General features: G+C 48.3%; 1 protein-coding gene across 4 annotated transcripts in view; it reads left to right on the top strand.

Moving 5' to 3' along the window:
* Positions 1–25,551, top strand: part of LOC308190289 (mitogen-activated protein kinase kinase kinase 3-like) — a 77,420-nt gene that overhangs the window by 35,444 nt on the left and 16,425 nt on the right. For 2 of the 4 annotated variants that reach the window (XM_080581440.1, XM_080581442.1), the window contains 5 exons: positions 1,899–2,008; positions 11,217–11,260; positions 12,283–12,382; positions 17,812–17,925; positions 19,455–19,566. In XM_080581440.1, coding sequence (XP_080437566.1) covers positions 1,899–2,008; positions 11,217–11,260; positions 12,283–12,382; positions 17,812–17,925; positions 19,455–19,566 — 480 coding nt within the window. Of the gene's footprint in view, positions 1–1,898; positions 2,009–3,746; positions 3,887–11,216; positions 11,261–12,282; positions 12,383–17,811; positions 17,926–19,454; positions 19,567–25,551 lie in introns of those variants that run through there. The other 2 variants (XM_080581443.1, XM_080581441.1) reach the window with 2 other exon arrangements.

The following is a 25,551-nucleotide window of genomic DNA, read 5'->3' as shown; positions in this document are numbered from 1 at the left end:
CAGCGGTGAGCGGCGTGGCCGTGCTCGCAGAAGCCCAGCTCTGCCACTGCCTGCTGAAGCCCCGTTTCCCCGTGACATTAGGGACTGCGTTTTGTGTCATCGTGCTCAGGAAACTTTTGTTGTCACTCGGGTTGGAAAAAAAAAGGGGTGAGGGGCATTTTAGAGATTACAGCTAGCTTTGGTGGAAAATTCCTGGAGGGCGGTGTGTGGGTCTTTTGTTTTTGTGCGTGGCTTTTTTTTTCATTTGTCCCTCCCCCATTCTCTTCCCCCTCCACAAAATAAGTTTTTTTTTTCTTCTCTTTTTGTGTTGTTTTTTTTTCCTACTACAAAATCTGTCTGGAAAACTAGGCTTGTCCCCAGGGGTCCCTTTTTTCAACAACAACAGAAAGTAGGAAAATTCTAGTTCTTTTGTTTCTCCTTTTTTTTTTTTTTCCCTGAACTAGCAATAAACCTTCTCATAAACTTTCTCATTTTCTTGAGTGCTTTATTGTAGCATCCCAGGTTGTGTTCCCTGCCGCCCCTCCCGAAAAACATATCCACATGCTCACTGAGCAGGGAAATGTGGAAGGGGCAAGGAACCGTACTGTTAAGTACTTCATATATACATATTAAATATATAATAAATAAAATAATAAATGTAATATTAAATATATATGGATGCATTGACTACAAGAGAAATAAGATTTTTGAGCTTTAGAAGAAATACCAGATTTTCAACATTTCCCCCCCTTTTTCCCCCTTACTTTAGTGAGGTGGGTCTGGGTACCTGGCATGCATGAGAAGCCTTTTTCTTAAACCCTTTTTGTCACAGCTTCAGTCCTGATGTGACCCGGCCACACATGACACAGGAGGAACAGAAAAAGAGGAGGTGGTGCTGTGTCTGAGCGTGAAGATCCACGGCGTATACATCCCTGGGGAAAGAACCTCCGTGTTTGGGTCCAGCCCCACGCCATTTCATGCAGTTTTTTGTCATCTTCCGCCTGCTCGCAGACCTGGAGTTAAATGTACACGCAGCTTGGCGTAGGGGTGGCTCGGGTCCTGGAGACGCTTGGTTTTCCACAAAATGCGGTAGCTGTATTTGTATTTATCCAGTAACAGCTGCATGAACTTAATATCCGCCCCTCCTGACTGTATCACGAGCATGGCAGCACGCACAGCGTGCTGCGCCCTAGGTCTAGATCGGTCTTTTAGTGCCTGTGGTTTGTATTTTGCAACGCAGTAGTTTATAGCTGCTTTAGGAAGTCATGCCTGTAGATGTAAAAGTGTTGAAAAGGGAGAGACTGGTTTCATATCAGATGGGTCCATCAAAAGCCTTTTGTTACCACAGAAATCAGAAATACCGTGTGCCCTCTCAGTGTGTCTCCCTTCTGTCCTGGATAGTTGGGTTTGTTGCCTCTTCTAACAGGTTTCTTGTCCGCTCCCCTGGTTTCTCGCTGGCTCTAGGTTTGAAAGTCAGTTGTGGCCCTTGAGTGTCTTTAATGAAGAGGGAGGGAAGGAGGAGATGAAGCTGTGTTGTGCTCCGTCACCTGCTGCGTGAGCTTTTTGGGTCTGGAAAGATTGCTGTCCTACAGAGCGCCACCTTATAACCTGGATCCAGCCCCGCCAAATACCACATCTAGCCTATGGGTCCCACTCTAAAGGGCCCCATGGGCAGCAAATGTGGCTCTTCTGGGGATCTGTGTCTTCTGTGATGAAGAAACTTTCATTTCCTACACACGATGGGCTGGGAGGGGCCGTGGTGTGTAATCTTAGAATGCCTCCCTCGACAGGAAGGCTGCACATCATGACTTCGGACCCATTTGGGTTGAAAGATTGCATACGCGATGCTGTATTTTTACTCCCTGTTTTCAGGGGTGAGGTTACCTTCTGTGCTTCAGTTGTCTTTTCTTCTTTTGCAGATGAAGAAGAAGCTCTGAATTCTATTATGAAGGATTTGGCAGCGTTGGGCAAATGTGGGGGGCTGCTGGACAACAACAGGAATAAAAACAGCGTCCACTCCAGCAAACAGGTAAGGCGTTGCTTGAGTCCACCCCAAACTGTAGTAGACTGAAGAGGGGAGCATAGTGCTCACCAGGCCAGGAACACAGAGTTTAAATGTTAGAGATGAAGTTAACAAGTTCTGTAGGAGCTCAGCACATCAGAAATAAAATAATTTTACCATGGCATAAGCTTTAGGATCTCTCTTTGAAGAGTTACAAAGAAGCTACAGGCAGCCCCGTATCACAGAGGGACAATGGAGGGCCAGAGGATGAAAATTATGCTCCAAATCATTCCTAAATATTGAGACAGAGCCTGAAACTGGTTTTAAATCTGAAATCCCACCCCAAGGCTCTTCTTTCTCTTAGCACTGAATTTAGTAGAATTTGTTACAAGCACTGCAGCTTTAAGAGTTAGATTAGTCAAATGTTTTCTATTGACGGTGTTGATGAAATACAATATTTATCACACGCACATTTTACTTCAGATATTTTAAAGATGGACTGCCAACTTTGAGCTGTAGACACCCAGGCTCTTTGGGGAGGAATAATGTCATTCTTATATAAAGTGTTTAAATATTAATTACTGGTGTTTATCTTTATGCGCCTAAAACAAAACGTTTTGGCCTTGTCGCGTGCTCAGAGTTGATTTAGTGAGCAAAAACCTTGTCCCTTGAGCAATGTTAGAAGTTATTTGCTGACATTGATATAATATGTAATAGCTAAAGGGGATTTAGTAGACGATTTGCATAAGGAACAAATAGCATGCAAAACTAAAGTTGTGAAGAAAATTCAGTCATCAAAATACCAAGACCAAAAAAAAAGGGGGGGGGGAATAATTAGGGGTGCTGGGAAGCTGCTGGAGGAGTATGCAAGCAAATCCACTTGGAATTCCTCTTCTAATGCTATGGCTTAGAGTAAGCTTGTAATCGACATCACAACTGCTGAATGCCTAGCAAGGAAGAAACCAAATTGTCGTTTACAGTTGTCGTGCGTATTTTAATGGCATTTGTGCTGCTAACAAAAAACTCTGAGTGTAGAGGAAGAAAATCCTTTTCCCAAATCCCTCCAGACTTCCTAGACGCACGCAGACAAAAACACACGCACACGTAGCATGTCTGTTTTAAAGTGTGTCCTGGCGGTAGCAGCTGTCCAAGTTGAATCACTGGAGTTGTGTTCAGCTCACGCTGAAATAAATCCAAGATGTTTACAGAACTGACCGGAGAAATTCGGAGCTGGCTCTGCAGCTGCAGGCAAAGCAGACAATCCAGCGCGGCTTTGGATGGCTCTGAGGGTAGCATTTTCTGCAAGTTGATGGGTGGGGACCATACCAAGCCATCTCAGGATGCTTGCAGGACAGCAAAACTTTTTAGACTTCTCTTAAATGCCGTGTTTGTTTCCTCACAATGGGAGAAAATTCCTGCTGTTATTTTTGAAAACTATAGCTATAAACACTGCAGACGTATGGTTAACCAGATAGTTAGTCAAAAATGAGGAAAATAATAGTTTTCATTGTGTGAGCTGTTAACTACAAAGGTTTCATAAAGTTGAATTCTTGCAAACAAGTTTGTATCCGCAGCCCATCCACTCCATATCCTCATTTATACCTCGCTAATAGGGTCACGTTGTGCTCTGCTATCAGATTTAGAATTGCTGGCTGCCACATGCATTTAGTCTTATCGTGTTAGGAATCCAACTGTTCTTCCCAATTGCAACACGGGTGCTTGGAAAAGCATTTCCTCCTTTATCGTTTTTCTTTTTATCCATAAGCGGATCGGCTGTAGCTGCCTGCTCAGAATTACTCAGAGCTCTCCGATGGAGGAGACACAAGTAGTCAGCATCTCGCACCCCTCGCACATCCGGGGCTGAGGATTCAGACCAACAGGCCCCACGAGATGAAGGGCGTTGGAGTATGTCGAATTGTTGCTTCACTTAATTGGACTAGCTGGAACAAGTCTGGCTCGCGGGACGATGGGAGTCTAGTCTGCGAGGTGGGGAGTGGCCAAAGTAGGTGGAATTAGCGGGGACTTGGTTCATGTTTGCAACTCAGAAACTTTTAATTGACTTGTTTGGGTCTTTTTTTTTTTGTTTTAGAATCTGATGGCAGGAGATAGGAGGAAATTGTTTTAGAAATGTCATGCCTGTGATTTGTTGTTCCTCTGGTACTTGGTGTTCCCACTTTTTTTTACGATGAAGTTGGCCGATTTGGGCTGAACGATGCAATGCACATTCTCCTTTCTTGGACAGGGGATAAGGCACGGGGCATTTAGATGCTCAGTTCTCCTCTTGGGATTCTCTTTGTAGGTGTCTGTTATGAGGCCCTGTAGCAGCATTCTCACACTGAAATACATGGGTCTGGACGTTAAGTTCTTAGCTTAAAAAACAAAAGTTATTTTTTTCTGTGGAAGAATGCTTTCTGAGGCATGGGAATCCTTCAGTCGTTGTTCCAAATTTCCGCTGAAAAACACTTTAGGCCAGAATACGTTGACTAACTGTCTTGTCCCTCTGTGACTTGCAGCATTTTTTTTGGTCCACAAAGAAATGCAACCAAAATGCTACCTCATCCCTGTCTCTTGGAGGGGTTCCTTAGTGCTCTCTTGACAGGAGATGAAATCTGGAGCCTGCCAGATCGTATTGCTGATAGGACTGGGCCACACAAGAAAGTAGTCTGTGGTGGTGTGTGCTACACAGTATTTCTTCCCAAAGATAATGACAGTTTTTCCTTTAGATTGTTTTATGGAATGAACTCCTCCTAAGGCAAATTGCTTAAAAATCTTTCTTTTTTTAGTTGGCTTTCCTTACAAATGAGTTTCTGGACTAAGGCTGAGTTTCTGGATGTCTAATGCTCCGTGGTAGAACAAGCTGGAAATGAGACTAGCAATATGTGATGAACGATGCAAACGAGTTCCATCCCTTAGATTGCCCAGGAAGCTGGCAGCAGATGTGATAGCTGAACTTGAGTCTCCCAGGACCAGGTCAGGTGTGGCAACCACTTTGTATGATGCCTTTCTGCCTTGTGAGAAAACAGGGTAGAGGGTCAGAGGCTGACACCGTTTTCCTTCCACGTGTGAGCCCCAGTCTTTAAATGGAATTGTTTCTTGGGAACACAGAGATCTTCCTAACGTTATTCCCAGTGCATCCTCTGCTCTGTTATTCCTCCGTTATTCCTTTTATCCGTCCTTTATTCCTAGCGTGTCCTCTGGCGTGGCTGGAAGGAGTCCTTTCAGGCAGTCTTCTGGACTGAACAAACAGAGGCAGTTTATAGCAGTTGCTCTGTTCTTACGTGATGTGAGAGAGGGGCAGGAGGAAATGGCAGCATAAAGATGTGCATTGTGATCCCTAATGAGAAAGATGAGTGGGATAAGAAGGGAAACCACAAAGAATTAGAAACCCCAAACAGTGGGGGAGAAAGAAGCAATTATATTAACTTCTTTTGCATCTGTCTGTTTATATGCACGTCCATTTAATTATATAAATAGCACTTGGCAACCAGCAGGACGAGGCCGGTTGTCAGTGCTGTGCTTCAGTCTAATGACGAGGCATTGGCGTGGGCCTCTATCACAGCTGATGACAGCTAGCAATTCCTCTGCCACGTTAATTTTGATTGCGAGTTCTCCCATGGCAATAAAGGCCAATATTTGTCGGGAACATTTCCCCGTGCAGAGCAAGTGTCAGACTGACCTAAAAGTTGTTCTTTTAGTAAATTACCTCTGGACTCTCTTTCCTTTGGCAAGTTGAATGCAGGATAAGGCTTGCTCATAACTGGGATAAAATATAGCTCATGTTCTAGGGCTCTCTGTAGGTTTTCAAGCAGCCTAAAAAGGAATTTGGCTTTATCACCTCAGTTTTATAGTTGGGGAACATAATGGGGGTCCATAAATAGCACCTTGAAGATGAGAGTTGCTATGAAGAGAGCTGCGGGGTCTTCCCACACCATGGGGGCAGAAGCAAGAGACCAAGAGGGGAATAGCATCGGCTGGGAGAGGCTTGGCTGGATCTGGCAAAGGCAGTGAAGTCCCAAGGATTTGGGGAGGAGGCTTCCCCTTGGCTGCTGTGGAGCTGACTTGGGTGCTACAAGGTAACACCCAGCAGAAATCCTACTGGGAAAAAGCTATTCCCTGCCAGGTAGGTGGTTGTGGATGGACATCTTGAAATCTGTGATTTGTGCAGCTGCATAAAACAAAAATATCTGTAAGAAGGAGCAGCAAACCCTCTAGACATAATCTTTCCACTGGCCTCAGGGGCTCACTTGCTGGACTTTCTTATTTGGAGGAAGAAAGCTGTAAGGATTCGGGGGGACCAGGCTATCTCGTAGCTCCCACCCACCAGGAGGAGAAGGGGGCAATCCCAGACAAAACCCTTTCTGTCGGCTTGCTGAACAACCCGAAGCGCGTGGGGGTTCTGTGTGGATAATTCCTAATGACGCGGATTAGTCATCTCCTATTGTGGTTTAGGGACACGGTCCAGCTGTCTGGCTTGTAACGTACGTCCCGTTGCTAAAAGCAGGGGTGAGCACAGGACTAATCCAAACAATATGCTTGTTGGGGAGGTAGAGAAGTCCCCTTGGCCTGGCTCTCCGGTGCTTATTTTTCTTGGCTGAAGCCAGAAGTTGAGGAGAAAACCCACCTTTTTGTGGCTTTGTATGAAAGAGTAACTAAATCTCCAGTACTTGAATGCCACAGTGCTCTGTGGGGTTTTCTCATTGTTTCCTAAGCCAACAAGTAGAAAATGAAAGAGTTGAAAATGTTTTACCCTCCAGCATGCAGAAATAGATCTCTTTCATTGCCCTTATTTTACCCAATGTTACCCAGAGGGGAAACTGAGGCGAAGTAGGTGTCATGGTTGGGTAAGAGCAAAACTGGAATGACCCTCTTTGTTCATTCTGGGTTCAGACCAGGATACCATTATCTGAATTTGAGAAGAGAAGAGGGGAGACCACGATGAGGGGAGTCTTGAATTTGAACTTAACCCTGGCTGAGGACTTTGCAGGATGGCAATTTTTGGTGCTTCAGCTCTTGGTGCCGTGCTGATACACTGGCAGGGGTGTCTTGCTGGGTGTCTGCTGGCAGGACTGGTCATCCCTTCCCTATCCGTGGTGATGTAGCCAGGATGGCCCTGTGTGGTCGGATGTCTTCTACCAGCATGGTGTTGCCCAGTTTGGGCCTGTGCCCCCAGTCTGGTCGCCCCTCTGCGTATACAGAGGCTGAGGGTGCTCAGCACCTCCTGTTCCTCCGAAGCCGTTTCCATTTTAGGCCCTGCTACGTGTTTTGCTTCTCTCTGTGTGTGCTTTTATTACAAACAGCAGTCGGCTCTTCAGGGATCTCTAGCAGATCATGATTCACCTCGTTTGGAAGCGCTTTTTCCATTTTTCCGACATCTCGCTTAATCCGAACCAGCTCGCTCTGGTTCCCCGGTGTATCGGAGGGCTCCACGGGCAGCTGAGCTCACCCCATGTCCCCCACCGAGCCCCTGCTCAAGGGCTGTGCTGGAGGAGACCTTTCCCCCTCGCCACCATCGCGTTCCCCTTCACCCTGATCCCAAGCACGTAGCTGCAGCCCTGTCAGTGCTCGGAGGCTGTAGGGCTTTTCCTCTTTTAGTGAAATTAGAAGTTTTAAGGAAGGAGCTAAAAATACCTTCTAGAAAGCCTGGAAAGATGGTGATGTATTTGTGGCCGCTGCAGTGGCTTTGCTTTTCCTTTCCGAGGCAGATGGCAAGAAAGAGTAAAACACCAGAAGCCATTTGTTAACGAGGCTGGAGGAAATGCCAGTACAAGTATCTCGGGGAAGAAATTATTCCAGAAACGAAGGGAATTACTGTGGTATTTCCTGTCAGTGTTGTCGCTGGTTTTGTTTGTGTCGCAGCAGGGCCTCAAGGCGCCATTTGAGACTCGGGCTCCCCGGTGCCACGTCGTACGAGAACACGGTGCTCGCTGAAGTACGTGCAGCCCAGGAGACCAAAGGTCTAAATTTTGGACCTGGCTGCTCTACTTCATCACCTCATGTCCTAGCACCACGGTGTCCCCTGCTTGCTTTCGAAGTTCTCCATGAAACCATAGCAGACATCTACTGCAGCTTGGCGTGAGGGCCGATTCCTCACAGCGCGGCCTTACCCTCGCTGCTGTATTTAACACACGCCCTTCTTAGACATCTCTGCCTCTTTGCCTTTACCAACTGATGGCCTTCTGATTGTGGGGCAGAAAGAGTCTGTCATTAACCTCATTTGACATCTGACGGCAGGGAGGCTTAGGCAGGACGAGTAGTGCGGCCTGGGTTGTGCAAGGAAGAGTTGCTCTTGTCATAATTCCTCACAAAATTACAAAAGTGAGGGGGGCCCAGCAGCTGCACAACCGGTGCCTCTTCCGCCTCAATGCCCTCATGTCGTGTTGAGGTCCTTACAGAAAAGATGCTAATTCTGCCTCCTCTTCATCACGTGTCTGAAGCGCTGGATGCAGGCTTGTGTGAGGTTTAACTCCAGCGCTTGGCGTTGCCCCAGGCTCCCTGTGTGATCTCAAACAAGTTGCTCCAAACCAGATTTCCATGGGTGTAAAAAATCACAGCCCGCTCCAGCATTTAGGAAGTGCTTTGCATCCTCCTGGGACTTCCTAGCGCTTTGGGCACTGCCCACTTTTTTTAAAGGAAAAAAGTATTTGTTGCTGGTGGCAGTGATGAATTCAGCTTTAGCAGTGAGTCAAAAACATGAGCAAGCCAAGGGAAAACTGCAAAATAGCTGTAACCAACTCCTCAGAATACATATACGTATAAACATATATGTATTTCCCCTCTTCAAAATGCTTACATGTGTGAGATCTTGATTGCCTTGAGGGAGGGAAGAGCTTAGTGGTTTTTACATTAGCCAAAAAACTAATAATCTCGTTAACAAACGAAGTGGGTTTTCATTCCTCTGATGCAGCCAGTGTGTTCACTGCTTTGCTCAGAAAAAGAGCGGAGCAATGTGGGGCAGCTGGCGTACTTCTGTTGGCTTCGGGCCATAGCACATCAGCCCTGTTGTTGATGTGGAAGAAAAGGATGCGGCAGGGTCGTGGCTCTTTTTTTTCCTTTTCTTCTCTCTCTGGAGCTTTACACAAGTGTTTTGACGTTTCCCAGCCACAAGCTGTTTTTTAAAACTTATTTGTCTGCGGAATTTGTTTTGCTCAGCACAAACACGCCGTGTGTGCTCCATCCCAGCTCAGTGCAGCTTTCAGGTCTGCGCTGAAAGTGAAACCTGTGTTTTGAAAGGTTTCCTGCAGTGAGGCTGGAGCTGCGTGAGCTTTTCCCCTTACACGTCCTGCTCTTTTGTAAGGAGAAACCTCGAAAGTTCCTTGTCCTGATTTTTCTCTTGTTTTGGAAAAGGACTCTACAGGGTTGCATGCTGTGAATCCACTCTGGCTGATTCGCTTCCAGCATCCAGGAGAGGTGAATTAGCCAGGCCCTGTTCAGATGAAATATCTGAATATTTTATTCAGATAAATTAAATAAAAAATAGCATAAGAGAGCCCATTTCTCTCTTTTTATTTATTTATTTTATTTATTTATTTTTTCTTTTCCAAACTGATAATCAAAATTGGCAATCCCACACATATTTGGCTGTCTCTCAAGAGTGATTTGGACCTTCAACATTGGTCTGTTGTGGTCATCTTTTCTTTTCAATTTTGGACTGTTTTGTCCAAAAATACCTGGATTGGTATTTTTATGGTTTGGGCCTGGTTCTAGAAGCAAACCTAGAGTTTGTCCAAACATCGTGGGTCTGGAGAACTGGCTGCAGACACCAAGGTGATGTGAGTGCCTGTAATGCTGCTGAAAAGCCCCATTTTGTGACGGTCCCAGGACTAATTCTGCCAGTCCTGTTTGGAAATGCCACAAGCAGAGCTAAAAAGGATGTGTTCCAGGTGATGCAGTGTGCTACCCTCTACCTGCCAGGGTTTTTAAGCTTTTTGACTGAGTCTCCTCTAGGCTGAGCTTCCTGAACTTTGTTGGGTGTTTGCAGAGCTCAGGGAGCTGCCCGTTTAAAAATAAACCTAAGGACACCCAGCGAGCTCATTTTCCTCATTAGAGTCAAAGCTGTTTTGCTGCAGCTCTGCTTTCCCTCTGAGAGGATGGAAAGTGTGCCTTCATGCGCTGGAAATCCAGGGTTAGAGATAAGGCCCTCGCTCAGGAAGGGCTGTCATCCACCCAGTCAGGGATTATCCCTGGTGGTGAGGGACCGAGTCCTCCCTGGGGTTGTACTTTTGAAGGAGGTGGCGAGTGCTTTTTTCAGGAAGAAAGCCTTTTTGGGGGGAGGCTTGTGTGGATTAGTGGGAGCAGAGCCCTGGTTAACTGGGGTGACAACGTGGTCTGTGAAGTAAAAGGGTTTTTGATCTGCCTCGGATGCCATTGGAAAGTCCTGGCATGAGCCAAGGGATGCTGGAGGGATGCTTGGCTCAGGCTCAGTCTGAGAAGCTGAATGAATGAAAAGGCTTCTTTCGGTCTTACGATAGCTGCTAAATATACACAAATAGAGGAGAGAAGAAGTGGCTTTTACTGGTGTCTGTGTGGTTGTGTTCCCAGTCTGCCCATTAATCCACTGGAACTTATTTGGGCAAATCTAAAGGTTTCTCCTGAGGTGAGCTAGAGTTCAGGGTGCATAATTATCGTGTATGGAGTAGTGATGCCTGATATACTTTGCTTCTTGCCCTTTTGCCCTTGTCTAAGTGCAATTTATTAATATTATACAGATGAGTCATGGAGTGATTGAGGTTGGGAGGGACCTCTGCAGATCATTTAGTCCAAGCCCCCAGCTCGAGCAGGGTCACCTGGAGCACATTGCACAGATTGTGTCCAGACAGGTCTTGAATATTTCCAGAGAAGGAGACTCCACAACCTCTCTGGCCAACCTCTTCCAGTACTCTGTCACCCTTGCTGTAAAGAAGTTTCTCCTGATGTTCAGGTGGAACTTTCTGTGCTTCAGTTAGTGCCCGTTGTCTCTTATCCTGTCACTGGGCCCAACTGAAAAGAGACTAGTCCCATCCTCTTGACATGAGTAAGTGTCCTCTTGTTTACAGAAGACTTTTTTTTTTTGTTGGCAAGTACACTTATTAGCAAAGCAGTGGAGTTTCCCCAAAGTCCAGCAGGAAACTTGGCCCTAAATAGATCAGACACCCAGCAGAGTTAGGGGAGTCTCCCTGAGAACTGCTCTGCGGTTTGGATCTGCCTGTCAGTCCGGGACACAGTTTGGGACCTAACTGTTTTTTGTTTTTCATTTCAGCAGCGAAATGTCAGGATCAAGTTTGAATATGAAGGAGAGAAAAGGTATGTACCCACCCCAGTCCCTTTCTGTGTACAGGGACAAATTACCCTTTTTACCCAACAATGTCCCACTGACTTCAGCCAGCTGCAGATGAGCTCACAGCAGGATTAATTCCCCTGAAATCAACTACGATTTTATATGCAAGAGCCTTGCCTCATCATCCTGTTCTCCATAGTACCTCCTGGGATTTGCATGCACTCAAAGTGGTTCCAAACTGGAAGTCATTAAATGCCTCTTACCAGGGACGTAGGGTGCCCATTTGGATCCTTTTCTCTTTTTAATTCTTGAGCCTTGCTGAACCGCAGCTGAGCTGCAAGCCTACAGAAATATGTCCTTTGATTAGCAGCCTATGACACTTACTTAAGATAACCAGATTTTAGGCACGGGTCCCATAAAAATAGAGCTGGGAGTTAAAGCTTGCACGCCCTTCCCTACTTGACATTTTCATGGAATCACCGCTGCTCGATGCTCAGTGAATGTGGCAGGGCAGGCCACAGGGTTGGAAACCCGCAGGCTGATGGTCAAAATTGCATGGGAGAAGCAAAGAAAATTCAAGTAATATCAGTGTAGGGCTAGCCTGTACCTGTTGACATGTGCCTCTCGAGTGGCTGCATGTGATGGTACAGGAGAGTCACAGGATGCCAAACTGCACCATTCCGTCCCTGCTCCCTGTTCAGAGGCACTTGCTGAAAATGGAGGTGATAAATCACTCGCTGATGTGTGACCCTAGGGCTTCTCTCATGAAATGCTGCTGGACTTTCTTCTTTTCAACCTGGAAACACATCAGGGGAAGGAACAGAGGAGCTGCACTAGGGTTTTTGGTAGATATTCTTTAAGGGTAGGTCAAGTCTCCTCTTGGGCGTAGCAGATAAGCAGCATTTTTATGAGTGTAAGAGCAAGGAGCAAGCTCTGTGTTTTGTGATAGAAGAACACCAGTCCTTATTTCTGAATTGTCAGTCTAATACTGAATCCCAATATGCTTTTACTAACTCGATACTACTGTTATATTTGTTTGCAAATACAGGATTATCCAGTTTCCAAGACCAGTCAAATTCAAAGAAGTGGTGCAGAAAGTCACAGATGCTTTCGGACAGACGATGGACTTAGTCTGTGTGAACAATGAGGTACTCCTCTCTTTATGGCTAAAAGATAATTTTAGGGCACCTACTGCTCACTTTGGAATTGAGCGGTAGTTTGTTCTGAAGGCCATGATGAAGGCCACGTGTATGTGAAGAAACATAATCTTACCCTGTGGCTTCCAGCTAGTAGGCAGATGTATTTCTGGCTAGTAGGCCAGATGCATTTCAGTTGTATTCTCTGACTCCAAGCCAGGCTTTCTTCTTCTTAAAATAATCTCAAGTTAAAGCCTATTAATTGATGGCATAAGTACATTGACCTTCCCCCAGAAAACAAGTCCCCAAACTCAGGGAGGTGATGGAGACATTGTCCCTCTAGTTGCACAGTCAGCAGCTGCAGATGTTTCTCCGTGAACACCACTTGGGCAATAGGACCAAATTTCAGAGCGTTTCTGGGTGGTGAGGGCACACATGGGGCAGAGAACAGCACAGCTGAGACCAAATGGCTTTCATGAGAGCCACACGAAGTGGAAGTAGACTACTGCGTGCTTGGGTTGAATGTGAAGCCTCCTCATCTTGGGAGCATTTTCAGGAGCATGCTGAAGTCCAGAGCATGAGGGACAGTGTGACTAAACCAGCGTACTTTTATCCAGCACTGATTTTGTTTCACCCTGAAGTGGCAGAACCCCGTGCATTTTCTTGTGAATAGGTCTGCAGTGAAATACGCATCAGTGTAGGTTCCTCTAGCGGGTCCTGTGGCCACATTCAGATGACCAAGAAACCCTCCCTCTGCGATCCTTGCATTTTAAGGCTTGAAGACCTTTCTACTCTGACCTTCCTCTTAACAAAGACCACTGTTTTTTTTTCAACCTGTTCCTTGAGCTCAGCACTGGGTCTGAAAGGAGCATGTGCAGGCTGCTGCTGAGGGCCTTCACCTAGAAGGGGGCCATCCTTGGGCGTCAGTTTTGGTACGCTCACTGTTTTCTTGTGAGGCACCCCCCCCTTCCCCTCCCCTTTCAGTTAAGATTTAACCCAACAGAAGTTGCTATTCTTTATTAACAGATACCTCATGATACCACAGTGTCCTCTGGGCTTTAGCTTTGAATGCGGTCTGGTTTCTAATCTCGGGCATTCTCTGACAGCCCTCCCGGGAAAAGCTTGCCATTGAATTCTCCAGGAATGACTCATTTCATTCCAGGTTTCTTTCCACTGGAAGAGAGGAATTTTTTCCAACAACAGCAAACAGAAGCTTAAATAATGCATTTTATCCCATTTTAGAGACTGTAATCCTGGGCATGTGCAGAGAACATAGCGGGACCGTAAGCAGGCCTTTGGGTAATCCTAACTTCATAGGGATGAGGAGGACCTTCAATGGTTTGTTGTTGTTTTTATATACATCAGAATTCCTCTTTATGAGAAACTATACATTTGGGAAGCAGTAGCAATTCAGGGTGGTTGTTGTAGAAACACTATAAACAAACACTGACCTTTGGGGAAATAAACTGTATGTCCACATGGTGACCCTCCAGGGCCTGTGGCGTGTTCTCAGCCTTGTTGTTTAGTCTCACATCTTCAAGTCTCGGAGGTAGCTTGTTCACAGACTCATTCCAAGGACGTGTTTCACCCTTTCTTCATACTCAAAGGGAGCTCTGTAGCAATTCTTCTTAGCTACTGGATGTTCCACTTGCCATAGCGCCTTGTAGGCCGAAATTACACGGGGTGCAGCGGTCCCATACAAAATCTTACTAAATGGCTGTCCCTGTCCTAGTGAGACGGGAGTCCTGAAGCCAAGGTCGGCGAGATGAGCATGCCAGCTGGGTGGAGCAGGGGCACGCATGATTCACATCCTGGTGGGCCCATGGAATCAACGGGTTTGGGCTGGTATAGATAAGAGCGGGGCCTGGCTGTGGGTGTACCACACAGGGCATGTCTGCACGTTAGCAGTGGGCTGCTCTCAGCCTTCTGAGCAGCAGCACAGCGAAATCGTGCCTGACCATGGGCAGCACGGTGTGGTGACTTTTAGAAAGCTGGCTGTGTTACGGCTTGGAAGGGTGTCTTCTACAGCAAATGCTCTCTGGATTTGATCTGCGTGCACTGCTCACCAGCTGCTCCAGGTGTGGCGAAGTGTTCCCCTGTCCCGTCTCTGTCACCAGCTTGTGATGTGACCGTGGGCAGCAGATCACTGAACCTCTGTGTGCCACCAGTTCCCCTCTGTGACCTCCCTTTGAGCCTTACTTCTGAGGGAACCGTCACTTCTCAGCATCATTTCAGAAGGCTGAGGAGAGTTAAAGCCTAGGGAAACGGTAGGAGCTCCGCTGTGGGGGAGGGCTGTTTAAAAGCATATTTAACAAACATTTGTCGAGAATTGTTGATGCCAGTCAGTCCTGCATTGGGCAGGAAGATGAACTAATTGACCTCTCAGCTTTTTCCCCAACCCTGTTTCCTACTATTCTTTGGCTTTCTGCAGTGTCTTACGCAGTGAGTCCTAGCAATAAAGCTGTGGTTGGTGAAAACTCACCCTGTGAAATCACTTTCTTAGCCTGTGGAGGACTGCCTACCAAGTCCCTTACTACAACATCAGATTACAGTGGAGTATGCTGTTGAAAAGCAAGAAGAAAATTCAATAAACTGCATTTAGTGAAAATTCTGTGTGGGTAAATTCTGCTGTTCACCATGAATGCTTCCTCTGTAGGCAGAATAAAGCCAGTTACGTTCACCTTACTGCCATGGTCCTGCGTGGATCTATATTTAGTTTCATGCCCAGTAGATATCCGTTCCTGATATCCATATGTGCCCCAGTCTGGAAGCCAAAAGGATCAAAATCTACTTGCCAGACGCGGGTAATAGGTAAAGCCAAGCTAAATACTGGCTCCAGGCCCTTTTACAGGAGGGCAATTTCTGCCTGATACTTTTGGCTCCTCTGGAGCAGGCATGCAAATGTGTTAATGTTGTGATCCTTGAGCGAGATGGAGTGACCTGCAGAACATTGTGTTCACAGCAGCAGCTGAGGGGTTGCAGCTCTGAACACTTGTGAGGAGCTCGGTAAGGAGATGGGTGAGCGGTGTGGGACTGTGCTCGCAGTTCAGAGTCAAATCCTGCTCGTGGGCGGAATGAGGGGGAGCAGGTCTCCACTGGTCTCGTTTCTGTTTGGGAAAGTAGTCAAGAGAAGGCTTTTCTGCGTTTTTTTGATGCATCTGTGGGATCCTTGTGAACTTCAAGAGGGTTAAGCAGAACACTGAGAGAATTTCCTTCAGGTTCTGCTGCTGAAGGAAACAGGCTGTACGTGGGCAGCTGCGCAGGATTTGGAGACATAGTCAATACCGTTTCTGTCTAATATCTGCTCTGACCCTGGGTGATTCATAAAGATCCCAAAGTTTAACCGTGAACTGTGGTTTAACCTTTTGAAAGCCCCGAATGGTTGGTACCTGCCTGGTGAGCACTTTCCCCTCACACACGACCAGTACTGAGAATCTATTTCCAGCCTGGCTTGGGAGGCCCAGCCCAGACAAGACTGGTGTTGGTGTTCTCTGTTAAACCCCACTTGGTTAGGATCATTGCTTGGGAGGCAACAGTCATCTTCTTGAATTTTCCCCTGTCTGGTTTGGTTGAGGATTTGAGTCCCTTCCTCGACAGGCTGCGGTGCGCTCTGTGGCAGGGCTTTCTCAGGTTCCTCCTAGAGGCCTTTTCTGACACACAAATATTGAAACAGTTTTTGGACAAAGGCTGCACAACCTAATTCACCCTCTTCCTGGGTGAGTGTGCTGAAAGCTTTGATCTAGAGTCTCTTGTGGCTTTTTGTAGAAATTTATCAACCGTGTTTGCATACCTTAAACCAGAAGAACGCCCCTGGCTCAGCCTAGAGTTTGATGCTTAGGTAGGCGTAAGCTCAGGCCTCTCTCCTATCCACAGCTTTGATCTCTTGAGGGATGACGACGTTAAGCCTGGCACTTAGCCTCTAAAATAGGTAGCCTGTGTACGGCCCAGCTCCCTGTCTGCAAAATGGGGATGAAAGATGACCTCCCTTTCACCCAGGAGAGGAGAAACACGACCTAAACCTTGAGGTGCTCGCACACAGCAGCCACGCAGACACCTGAAACGAAGCTTGGCAGGCTCAGGCTGTGGTCTCGGGGTGGAAGAGGTGACTGCAGGAGTTTCCTGACATGAAACCTTGTCTCTGTTGGCCAAGGCCTTCCCTTGACCTGCTCATCCCCAAAGCCCTCGCCTTACTGCACGCAGTCTGAGGCGTATTTACCTACAGGCCAACAGCCAAACCTGGTGGCAACACCTTGGGATCAAAAGGGGAGACACAGGCACCTTTTGAGCATCGTCTTCCTGGGCAGTGGATCTGAGGCGTGTTTGCTGGGGCATGAACTCTGAGCACCCAGAGAGCTGCCTTTCAGAAGGGCAGGGCAGCCGTGGCTCCCAGTAAGGCCGGCGGGGCTTTACTGGGAGCTGTGGCCACTCGGTCCCTTTGGTAGGCAGAGCCCATGTGTACTTTGGCACAGGCAGGAGCATAACGTGCTCCGCTGGCTGCTCTCGGTGCCAGCGCCCTAGGCAACCTACGGAGTCTGCAGCCTGCTTTTTATGATATTGGGCAGAGTGCCCCAGAAGCTGGGGGGGGGGGGGCAAATAGTTGTGTTTTGGGCACTGGGAGCTTTGCAGTCCGTCTGCAGGATGTGGTACAGCACACAGCGGTGCCAGGGGGTCAAATTCCCTTGGGAGGTAGGAGGGAAACAGTCTGCCCCTCACAGCGGGACCTTCAGCTGCCTGATAAGCAGGGCACTGTCTGCCTCTCTGCTCCGTTTACCTTCTAAAGAGCAGAAGCTGAATTTGTCCTGCTGGGTGCCAAAGAAGCACTTCTTGCAGGGAAAGCGGTGCACACCTCTCACATCAAAGAGTTTGAGGCTGGTTTGCGAGGTGTTCCCCGGTTTCATCTGATGCCCAGACACTAGGGAGGCCGTGTCAGTGCACTGAAGCCTGATTGCAGCAGCAGGGAGGCCACTGAGGATGTCCCAGGGTAAATGCTTGGGTGCAGCTTGCTGCTTCTCCTGGAGCACCGTTGCACGTCTCTCTTCCAGGGAGGAAACCCAGACTCTTCTCACGTGCGGGATAGCAGCAGGTCTTGTCTACAAACTCCAAGATCTGAGCAGCCCCAGAATAGCAGGCAGCAAGCCTAAGGCTTCGTCTCAGCCCTCTCCTCTGACCGCTAGCTGAATCGGTGATGTGACCTTTAAGCTCCCTCCTCGCAGATGGTTTTTGTTGCGATTTTTGTGTCTGTTCCACGGTAGATGAGAACTTGGAAGAAAACACTAGAGCTCGACAAGCTGGAGGGCATGGGGTCTCTGTTTTCCATCCGCCTCCTTGGGTTCCTCCCTTGTCCCCCGATTCCCAAGCTGCTCACCGCGAGGATCTGGCTTCCTTTGTTTACCCAGCGGTGTGACACTGCCGTGCTCCGGTGTTTGTTCAATCCCTTCCAGCTCCTGATCCCCCTGAAATCCCAGGAAGACTTGGACAAAGCGCTGGAACAGTTGGAGCTGAGCCCTTCCCTGAAGAGCCTGCGGATCCTTGTGAGCGCTCCAAAGAAAGCGAATGTGAGCTCTTCACCTTCTCTGCTCTTTGGTGTCCGAAGCGAGGCACCTTGTTATTGCGTTGGGGAGTGGAAACGAGTCTCCTGATGGAGGGCGAGCTGGTCCTCGGGGGGGGTCTGCCCTGCTCTGCCTCAGCTGCTCTGAAATCTTCCTGTGGCAGCAGCCTGGAGACTGAGCTCAGCCCCCTCCCGCTCCTCCTGCAACTTCTGGAGGGTTAAATGCTGTACTGATCCTCAAACTAGGAAGCCCCCAGGGATTCCTCTTTGTTTTTTGGCCTGGGGAGGCTGTCACCGTTCCTCCGCATCCTCTCCGCATGCAGGAGGAGGTGCTGGCTGTTGCCATGCTGGTTGGCAGCACAGGGACCGTTCCCTCCTTGTGGTGCTGAAATGCTAACAGCCACGGAGAACAACCCAGAGAATCCTTCAGTGTCATGCAGGACTGTCTTTTTTTTTAAATTTTATTTTTATTTATTTATTTTCCCTGAGCTCAGTGGTTTTGCAGTTAAGCCTGTTAGCTTGACCTCGCCTGCACGGAGTGTCTTGCCAAAGCACATGTCGTTCTGCCCCAAGCACAGGCTGTAAAACAAGAGATTTGCAGATGTTGCAACTCTGTTTCTTCCTTATATTTCCTAGAAGTACCGGAGAGGCTGAGAGTCTTGAAACTCATAGTGCTTGTCCCTACGCTGCTGCTGGTGCTTGCAGCACTTTGGTTTCCTCTGCTCCTTTTGAGAGCCTCCCAAAAGGTGCAGGGACCCGAGTCCCAGAGGGAAACTGAGCCATCATTGGGGTTTCTGAAGTCCACTTGTTCCTAGCAGCTGCAGGAATGTTGCAGTATTCGAAGTTAGCTACTTCAGAGCAGGGCAGCCAGATAGATTCACGTATCCCTTTGGAGTTGGTCTAGCTTTTCCTGAAGCATGTAAACATGCACTGCATGTAAGGGGTTGCAGTTCTGAGGTCATGCATAAAGTCATCAAAAAATCACAACGCCCTGTAGCGCGTTACGTTGGTAGGACTTGTCCACCACCAAGTCTTGCCAATATAACTCAGACTACGCTTAAGTTACCGGCTGGATTTGAAATTCTTTGCAGTCCTACTTACCTGTGTTCCCTAGCAAAGCCAAATTTTTCGCTGTCTGCTCCTCTGCTCTGTTAGAGAGGAACCTCTGCAGTGCTTGGTCTGCCACTGAAGTACAGGGAGCATGGAGGAGAAGCTCTCATTTTGGGATCACAAACTTGGGTTTAGGGCAAGGATCAATCTTTGTATCAATCCTGAAATAATGCAGTGCAGGAACAGTCTATTTGTCATATGTCTGTATTTATCTTTATCGACTGGGACTCAATTTTATTGTTTTACAATATTTTAATAACAGGTGTAAATTTTGAGTGATTTTGGGGTCTCTCTAGGTTACACATACATCTTTTTTTTAATGCTTCTTGGGGTAGTAAGGAGTCAAATGCAGGGTTTCACCTGGTGCATCTGCGAAGGGGTCTGACCTCTGGCGGAGTCTGATCGTTCCCTTTGTCTGATTCCCAGCTCCTCCAGCCGAACAACAGCAAACAGCACGAGATGAGGATCTCCAGATCCATGGGGGATATCATGGGATCCCTGTACAAGGACTCCGAGAGGACGCGGAAGTACTCAACAGGTCGGTGAAAAAGTGGTGCTCTGTGGGGTGTTGGTGCTATTACAAGTAGGGCCACCATCCTCTTTCCCTTTCCCATCACAATCCCTGTAAGTGTTATGGTCTGCTGTCTACCCTGAGGTCTTCCACCAGTATTTCAGTGCAGTTACAGCTTATCCTCAGCCTGAGGAAGAAAGTGCAAGGACGGACAAGGTTGTGGTGAGCAGCAAGTCAAGTCAGGCGTGGAAACTAAGGAAGAGCAGGGGATCTGAGGTGTAGTGTGAGGGGGAAAACGTAGTGATAAAAACTTCAAGTGAATTTGAGCTTCATCAAAGTGAAGAGTGAGGATCTGTAGCCTTATGTGGTCTTTTCTTCTGTTTTCTGTGCCTGAGTTTGTGCTTTTATTGCTTTCTGAAATACTCTGAGCGTTTTGAAATGACAAGGTAGTCTGTCTGTAGGACCTTCTGTGCGAGAATCCTTGGAGGATTTTGTAGAGAGATGTCTTGTGCAGCACTGGTAAAGCAGCCTGTCTGTATGGCAGGGGTGTCAGTCTCCACATTACAAGAGGCAGGCTTAGTGATTTTGTCTAGCAGTGAATGTTCTCTGCTACACCCCTGGGTGATGGTTACACGGCAATTCCTACAGAGCCCCAGTGTGTTCATCCAATTATTTCACATCTGTAGGAACAGCAGCAGCAGAGGCCTTGAGTAAAGTGGGGCTCTCCGATACACGAAGATACCCTTCACCTCCAAAGAGCATCTGTATTAATACAGCAGTGAAAGCTTCCAAACTCTTTTCTCTGTGCAGCAAAGAGCATTGTTCTCCAAGGATTCGTCCTTTCTCATAGCCTGCGCTGCCTTGATAACATATCCTTTGGTTTGCTGCAGCTCGGACAATGATACAGAAAGAAATTTCCTTCTAGGGTAGGTCCAGTTTAGCCTCTTGTGCAGCTGTGCCCAGCTCTTAAAGAAGCCAGGTGTGGGTCCTGCATGTACCAGAGCTCTCTTTGGTCCTGTTGCTGGGACGTGCCAAGGATCAATTTTTCTATAGTATTTTTTTTCTAGCTTGCATGGCTCTTGAGAGTTTGCCCAGAATCTGGCAGAGTCTGTAGATGGTTCTAAATGAAATGCAGACACGAGTACATGGCAACGCACAGAGCCTCAGCAGAAACTGCTTGAGCAAAACATCTCTGAAGGTCTTTTTTTTTGGCACTAGCTAAGCTGTTAACATAAACCAGCGAAGAGCTGTGGCACTGTGAGCTGTCACTGGTGTGTGAACCGAGTGTAAGAGACAGAATTGATCCTGTGTGTAGTGAGAAAATTGATCTTTGCAAAGTTAGACTTTCTCAGTAGTCTATATGCCACGCTTTGGCTTTTTCCTGCTGTTTTGGAGCAGCTGTAGTACCAAGAGAATCCCTGACCAGGTCTGCTCCACCGCCTGTGAGGGGCCCAGACCTTGAAGAGCATCCTGTAGGTAAGGCAGGCAAAGGAAGAGTTGCAGGGGTGAGAAGCCTGAGGTACGGAGAGGCTTTGAGGGGATGCCTGAGCAGCGGAGTGGAATAGTGAGTGTAACGTGCTGGTTTAATCCGGGTGACATAGGAGGAGGAGTGGGCAGCGCCAGATGTAGCCTGCAGAGCGTGCTAACGTTGGCACCTTCAGGCAGTCTGCACGCTGGTTGCGTGCAAACTGCATCCAAAGCAGTATCTTTGGTGCTTTTGCATAGTTCAGTCGCCCTTGCCACAGCCATCCCTCTCTTTTATTTCTGTGCAAACCGTAAGTCTTGCTCTTAGTTTGAACAGAGCTTGCCACAAACCCTTATGGTAGCAGCCCACCGGGCCTCTTTGGAGCTCTTTGGGCTCTGTATGAAGCTACCACAGCCCACTTGCTGGAGGTGGTTGCAGTCCAGAGGATTCTTTTTCTTGACCTCTCGAGTCAGAACTGGGTTATGCAGTAGCTGGACAGAAACTTCAGCGAGCTGAAAGGGAGAGCAGCATGTCAGATGGAACAGAGCTGAAGATCAGGCTTTAGACAGATAATCCTGCATCGTGTTTCCCTGGACAGGTTATTCCATTCGATTTGGTGGATAATCAAAAAGCATCCTAAGAGGTTGGGGTTTCTGTAGGAGAATCTGTTCTCCACTTGCAGATGCAAGATATTTCACGGTGCTTGCTTCTGCTGCCATCAAAGCAGTTGCTAGCACGTGAGGATCTCAACTCATTTCAGCTTTCCCCTTAAAACCACATTTAAAAGGAGATTCAAAGTGACGTTACAGAAAGAGGTGGCTCAGGGTCATGTTCTCAGTGCTTCTGAGATGTCTCGTGTTTTTCTGCTGACTCCGCTGTGATAGCAGCAGCAAAAACTAATAAAACTGCATGTCGTTGGCACGAGCACGTTGGAAGGGGGGCAGATGTTCTGGGGAAGATTTGGCTATTTTTGCTTCTGCTGGACAGAAAATGTCTTCACTCCATGTCCCCAAAAAACCTCATGCAAAGTCAACATTTTCTTATTTTTTCATAAACATTTTCAGTGAAAATCCCTCCCCCCACTCCACCTTTTTTTTTTTTTTTTTTGGAAGTGGAAAATGTTCCAGTCTCTTTGTAACCAGCATCTGAAAATGTTCAGCCGACTGTCAGAAAAACTTTGGCTAAAACCTGTTGGGGTTCTAAATTTCCAGATAACCGAGGGCTGTTTTTATTTACTGAACGAAAATCCACGTTTCACAACATTGTCCACAAACTTTTCAAGAGCTCCATTCTGGAATCACCGTTTCAGAGGAAACATTTGCCACAAGTTTTGTTTTCTTTTTTTTCCGTGGAGGCAAACCGTGACCTGTGGGAAGAGAGGGTGCAGAGCGAGGCTTCGTTTCTCTCTTCACATCAGGGCTTTTGATTATGGGTGAGAAGCTCCGTCCACGCCCCACAGGGAACGTGGTGTCCCTAAATGCAGAAAACACCACAAGGGCACTTGGGGGGGCCACAGGCTTTGCTGGCGCACAGGCTGGCCGGATGACTCTGAGAAACGTGGGCGTGATGGCAACATCTGTGCTGTTAAATTCATGGGGCCAGGGCACGAGCACAGGCTGGCAGTTGATGAGGTTGCTTAATCATTAGCATGTTTCCTGACCAAAATCTGCCCAGGTACAGATCGGGGTAGCATGGGGACCTGTTGCAGGAGTCAGGACGGATGAAACCTGCCTGTTTTGAGAGGAGGAGGAGAATTTGGCTTTGTTCATCATGCCAGCTGCCTCAGGACTAGAAAATGGACTCTGTCCCACTCTGTTAGTGTACACACACCCTAAAGTTTGCCTTAAATTTAGATGTAGGAATCCCTCCTCAGAGGATCAGCACAGAGAGGAGGAAGACTTGCAGGGGTCCCACTGAAAAAGAAGCCAAGGGAGATGTGGTCGATCTGTTCACACCTCCCCGTGGCAGCCGCGGCTCATCAGTAAGACACTTCTTGCAGGTTTCTCTCTGCTTATTGTGCTGCTGTGTCCTGAGCCCCCTGTTTCCACCAGGGCTCGGAAGAATGGCACATCTTGATGTCAAGTCCTTCGTTTGATTCTTGGAGTCGCTGCGGCTGGGAGCATAGGCAGCTGTCAGCCGCTGTTAAGGGGCTTGTCTCCTCCATCAGGACTCCTGCTTGACGCCGGTCTGCGACGGGGGACGTTTTGGGAAGGATCTGCCAGGGCAGGGAAAGGGTGAAGCCGGGGAACAAGGAGGCAGAGGGAAGCCAAGCCTGGCACGGGGGAGCTGGCTGTACGTGCAGCACCAAGAGCTCTGCACATACAGCATGAGAGACGCTGCTTAAATAAAAATAACAGAAGGGAACATGAAAAACCCCAGCAGATGCCAGCAGTGACTGTAAGTCTCCGTGCTGGCCTGGTTCGCCCTGCTTGGGACACGCTGTGCTCTGGTCTCGAGTATAGGACTTTACATCAGTGCGTGTAACATGGAATTCCGTCCCAAAGCACCTTGCTGCAAAGGGGAATCGAGGTCAGATGCTCAGCTGGTGCCAACCTGCAGAGTTTCTCCGAGTTCAGGAAGCCTGAAAAGAACTGCTGAGATCTGGCCGGCGTTTGGCTTATAAACAAGCGCCTCAGAGCCTGCCCCTTCCCCGCTGGGGGAATGTGATCCTGTAGGCTCCACGACAGCCTCCCCGTCCCCCCCCGTGGCAGATGGGCATACGCAGTGCATGTGGGGACTCAAAGCAGCAGCAACCTGGGGCAGGAGTGCTCCCGGAGGTGGGAGGCCGCACAAACTACTTGGAGCAGCCCCTCCACCCGAGTAGCCTAGCAGAAAGGGAGCTGGGTCAGTCCAGCAGTTTCCAGGCATGCAAAAGCCTGAGCGTTTTGTTTAACTTCCCCGCCTGCTGGGAAATGGCTAGCGTCTTGTCCCCTTTCACAGGTTTGGGCAGGAAATACGGTGCTGGAAGGTCAAACACAGCCGACTTGGGGGCTGGGAGGAGCTGTTACAGGCAGAGGCTTGATGTGACCTCATGCAAAGTCTTCATGCCTGTGCTAGATCTCTCTCAGCTCCCTGGGCTCGAAATCAAACAGGGCACGGTCAGCTTTTTGTAAAACGTGGCTTGAAGGCTTCCTGGGCGACGGGTGGGTTGTTGCAGTGAGGTAACATCGCTGCACGCTCAGACCAAGCCTCATAGCAGCAGAAACAGATGCTCAGCAGAGCTAAGATGCAGCAGGACCGCCACACCAAATCACCTAGCAGCTTTTTGGAGCAAGAGCCACCCTAATTTCTTCCCGCGGCCTTCTGGGTTGACATCTGCCAAGCAAACGAGGGGACGATAACCCTCAATGGTTAAACGCTTGTTTGTTTATCTTCCCAGAGAGGATGCCGTACTTCCCAACTGGTTTTGTTTTTAGGGCTGGGGGAAAGCCAGTTCATTATGTGTGCCGCAGCGCTCGAGAGATTCTCTCTCCTTGATCTTGGCCTTACTTCAGTTGGGCTTTTTTTTTTTTTTTTCCTTGCTGTGTTCTGCAGGAAGTCTGTGAAGGAGAAAATAGGAAGAAGAACAAACAGAACTCGAAGCCATATGAGTTTTATTTTTAAAATTCGAGCGAGGAGGCTGGAGGGAGCTGAGCCATGGGACAGAGAGAGATCCATGTATCTGGTAGAAATCCAGCAAGCCTCATTTAGTGATCTTAAATATCGGCGTGATGCTGTTCGTGTTAGCAGCTCCTGAGGCGTATCAGCTGGAGGGAAAGGTGGGGACTCGGGTTTGTAGCGTTGATCGTGCTGATGGATTCGTGCCAGAGATCAGCCTGGCGCAATAACCGTGCTGCAGAATAGCAGCAGAAGTGTTGTGCTGATGGATCGGTGATGACTTCTCATGATGGGTTAAGCCTGTTCCCCGTACCTTTCTCTTGCAATGTGGCAGCCTGTTGGGAGTGAGGAACTAAAAGACTTTGCAAAAACGCTGCAGAGGTGGGTAAGAAGTGCAGGGAAGGATGTGCTTTTTAAAAGGCTTTTTAAAAGTCTGCCTAAAAGCTTGTTTTGTGTTGTGTGAAGGCTCGCATTGCACAACGCTGACCAGTTAAAGCTCCAGCACGGAGCAGCGCAGACCTCCGTCAGCAGTTCCTTGCTGTGAAGTGATGACAGCCCAGGGGTCGAGGGGAGGGACTACAGAAAGACAAGCGAAGCCAAGCCTGTGCATCTGGGCCAAGCGAGGACAAACGCTCCCGAAACCTAGAAAAGGCACCGGGAATTGGTTAGGGTGGGTTTGGGGGAATAAAGGGGAGGAACAGGACATCAGTGTAAGGAAGTCGTGGAGTTGTCTCCCGTTGCTCCTGTGCTGCGGCGCGCAAGGTGCACAGCAAAGCCCCGGGGATTTCCAGGTGGCTCTGCCTGGCGCGGAGGCTCTGCCCCCTGCAGCCGTGGAGCCTCCAGGCAGGGGAGATAACCCCACCTCGGCAGGAGGGTTGGTCCCATAGGTCTTTTCCCCTCCCCGTGGCTCTTGGATTTGAGGGCTGGGTTTCTTCTCTCCTCTTTCACGT

The sequence above is a fragment of the Anser brachyrhynchus genome (genome assembly GCF_964034855.1).
Source record: "Anser brachyrhynchus genome assembly, chromosome: 2".
NCBI lineage: Eukaryota > Metazoa > Chordata > Aves > Anseriformes > Anatidae > Anser > Anser brachyrhynchus.
This window is presented reverse-complemented; position numbering and strand designations above follow the sequence as displayed.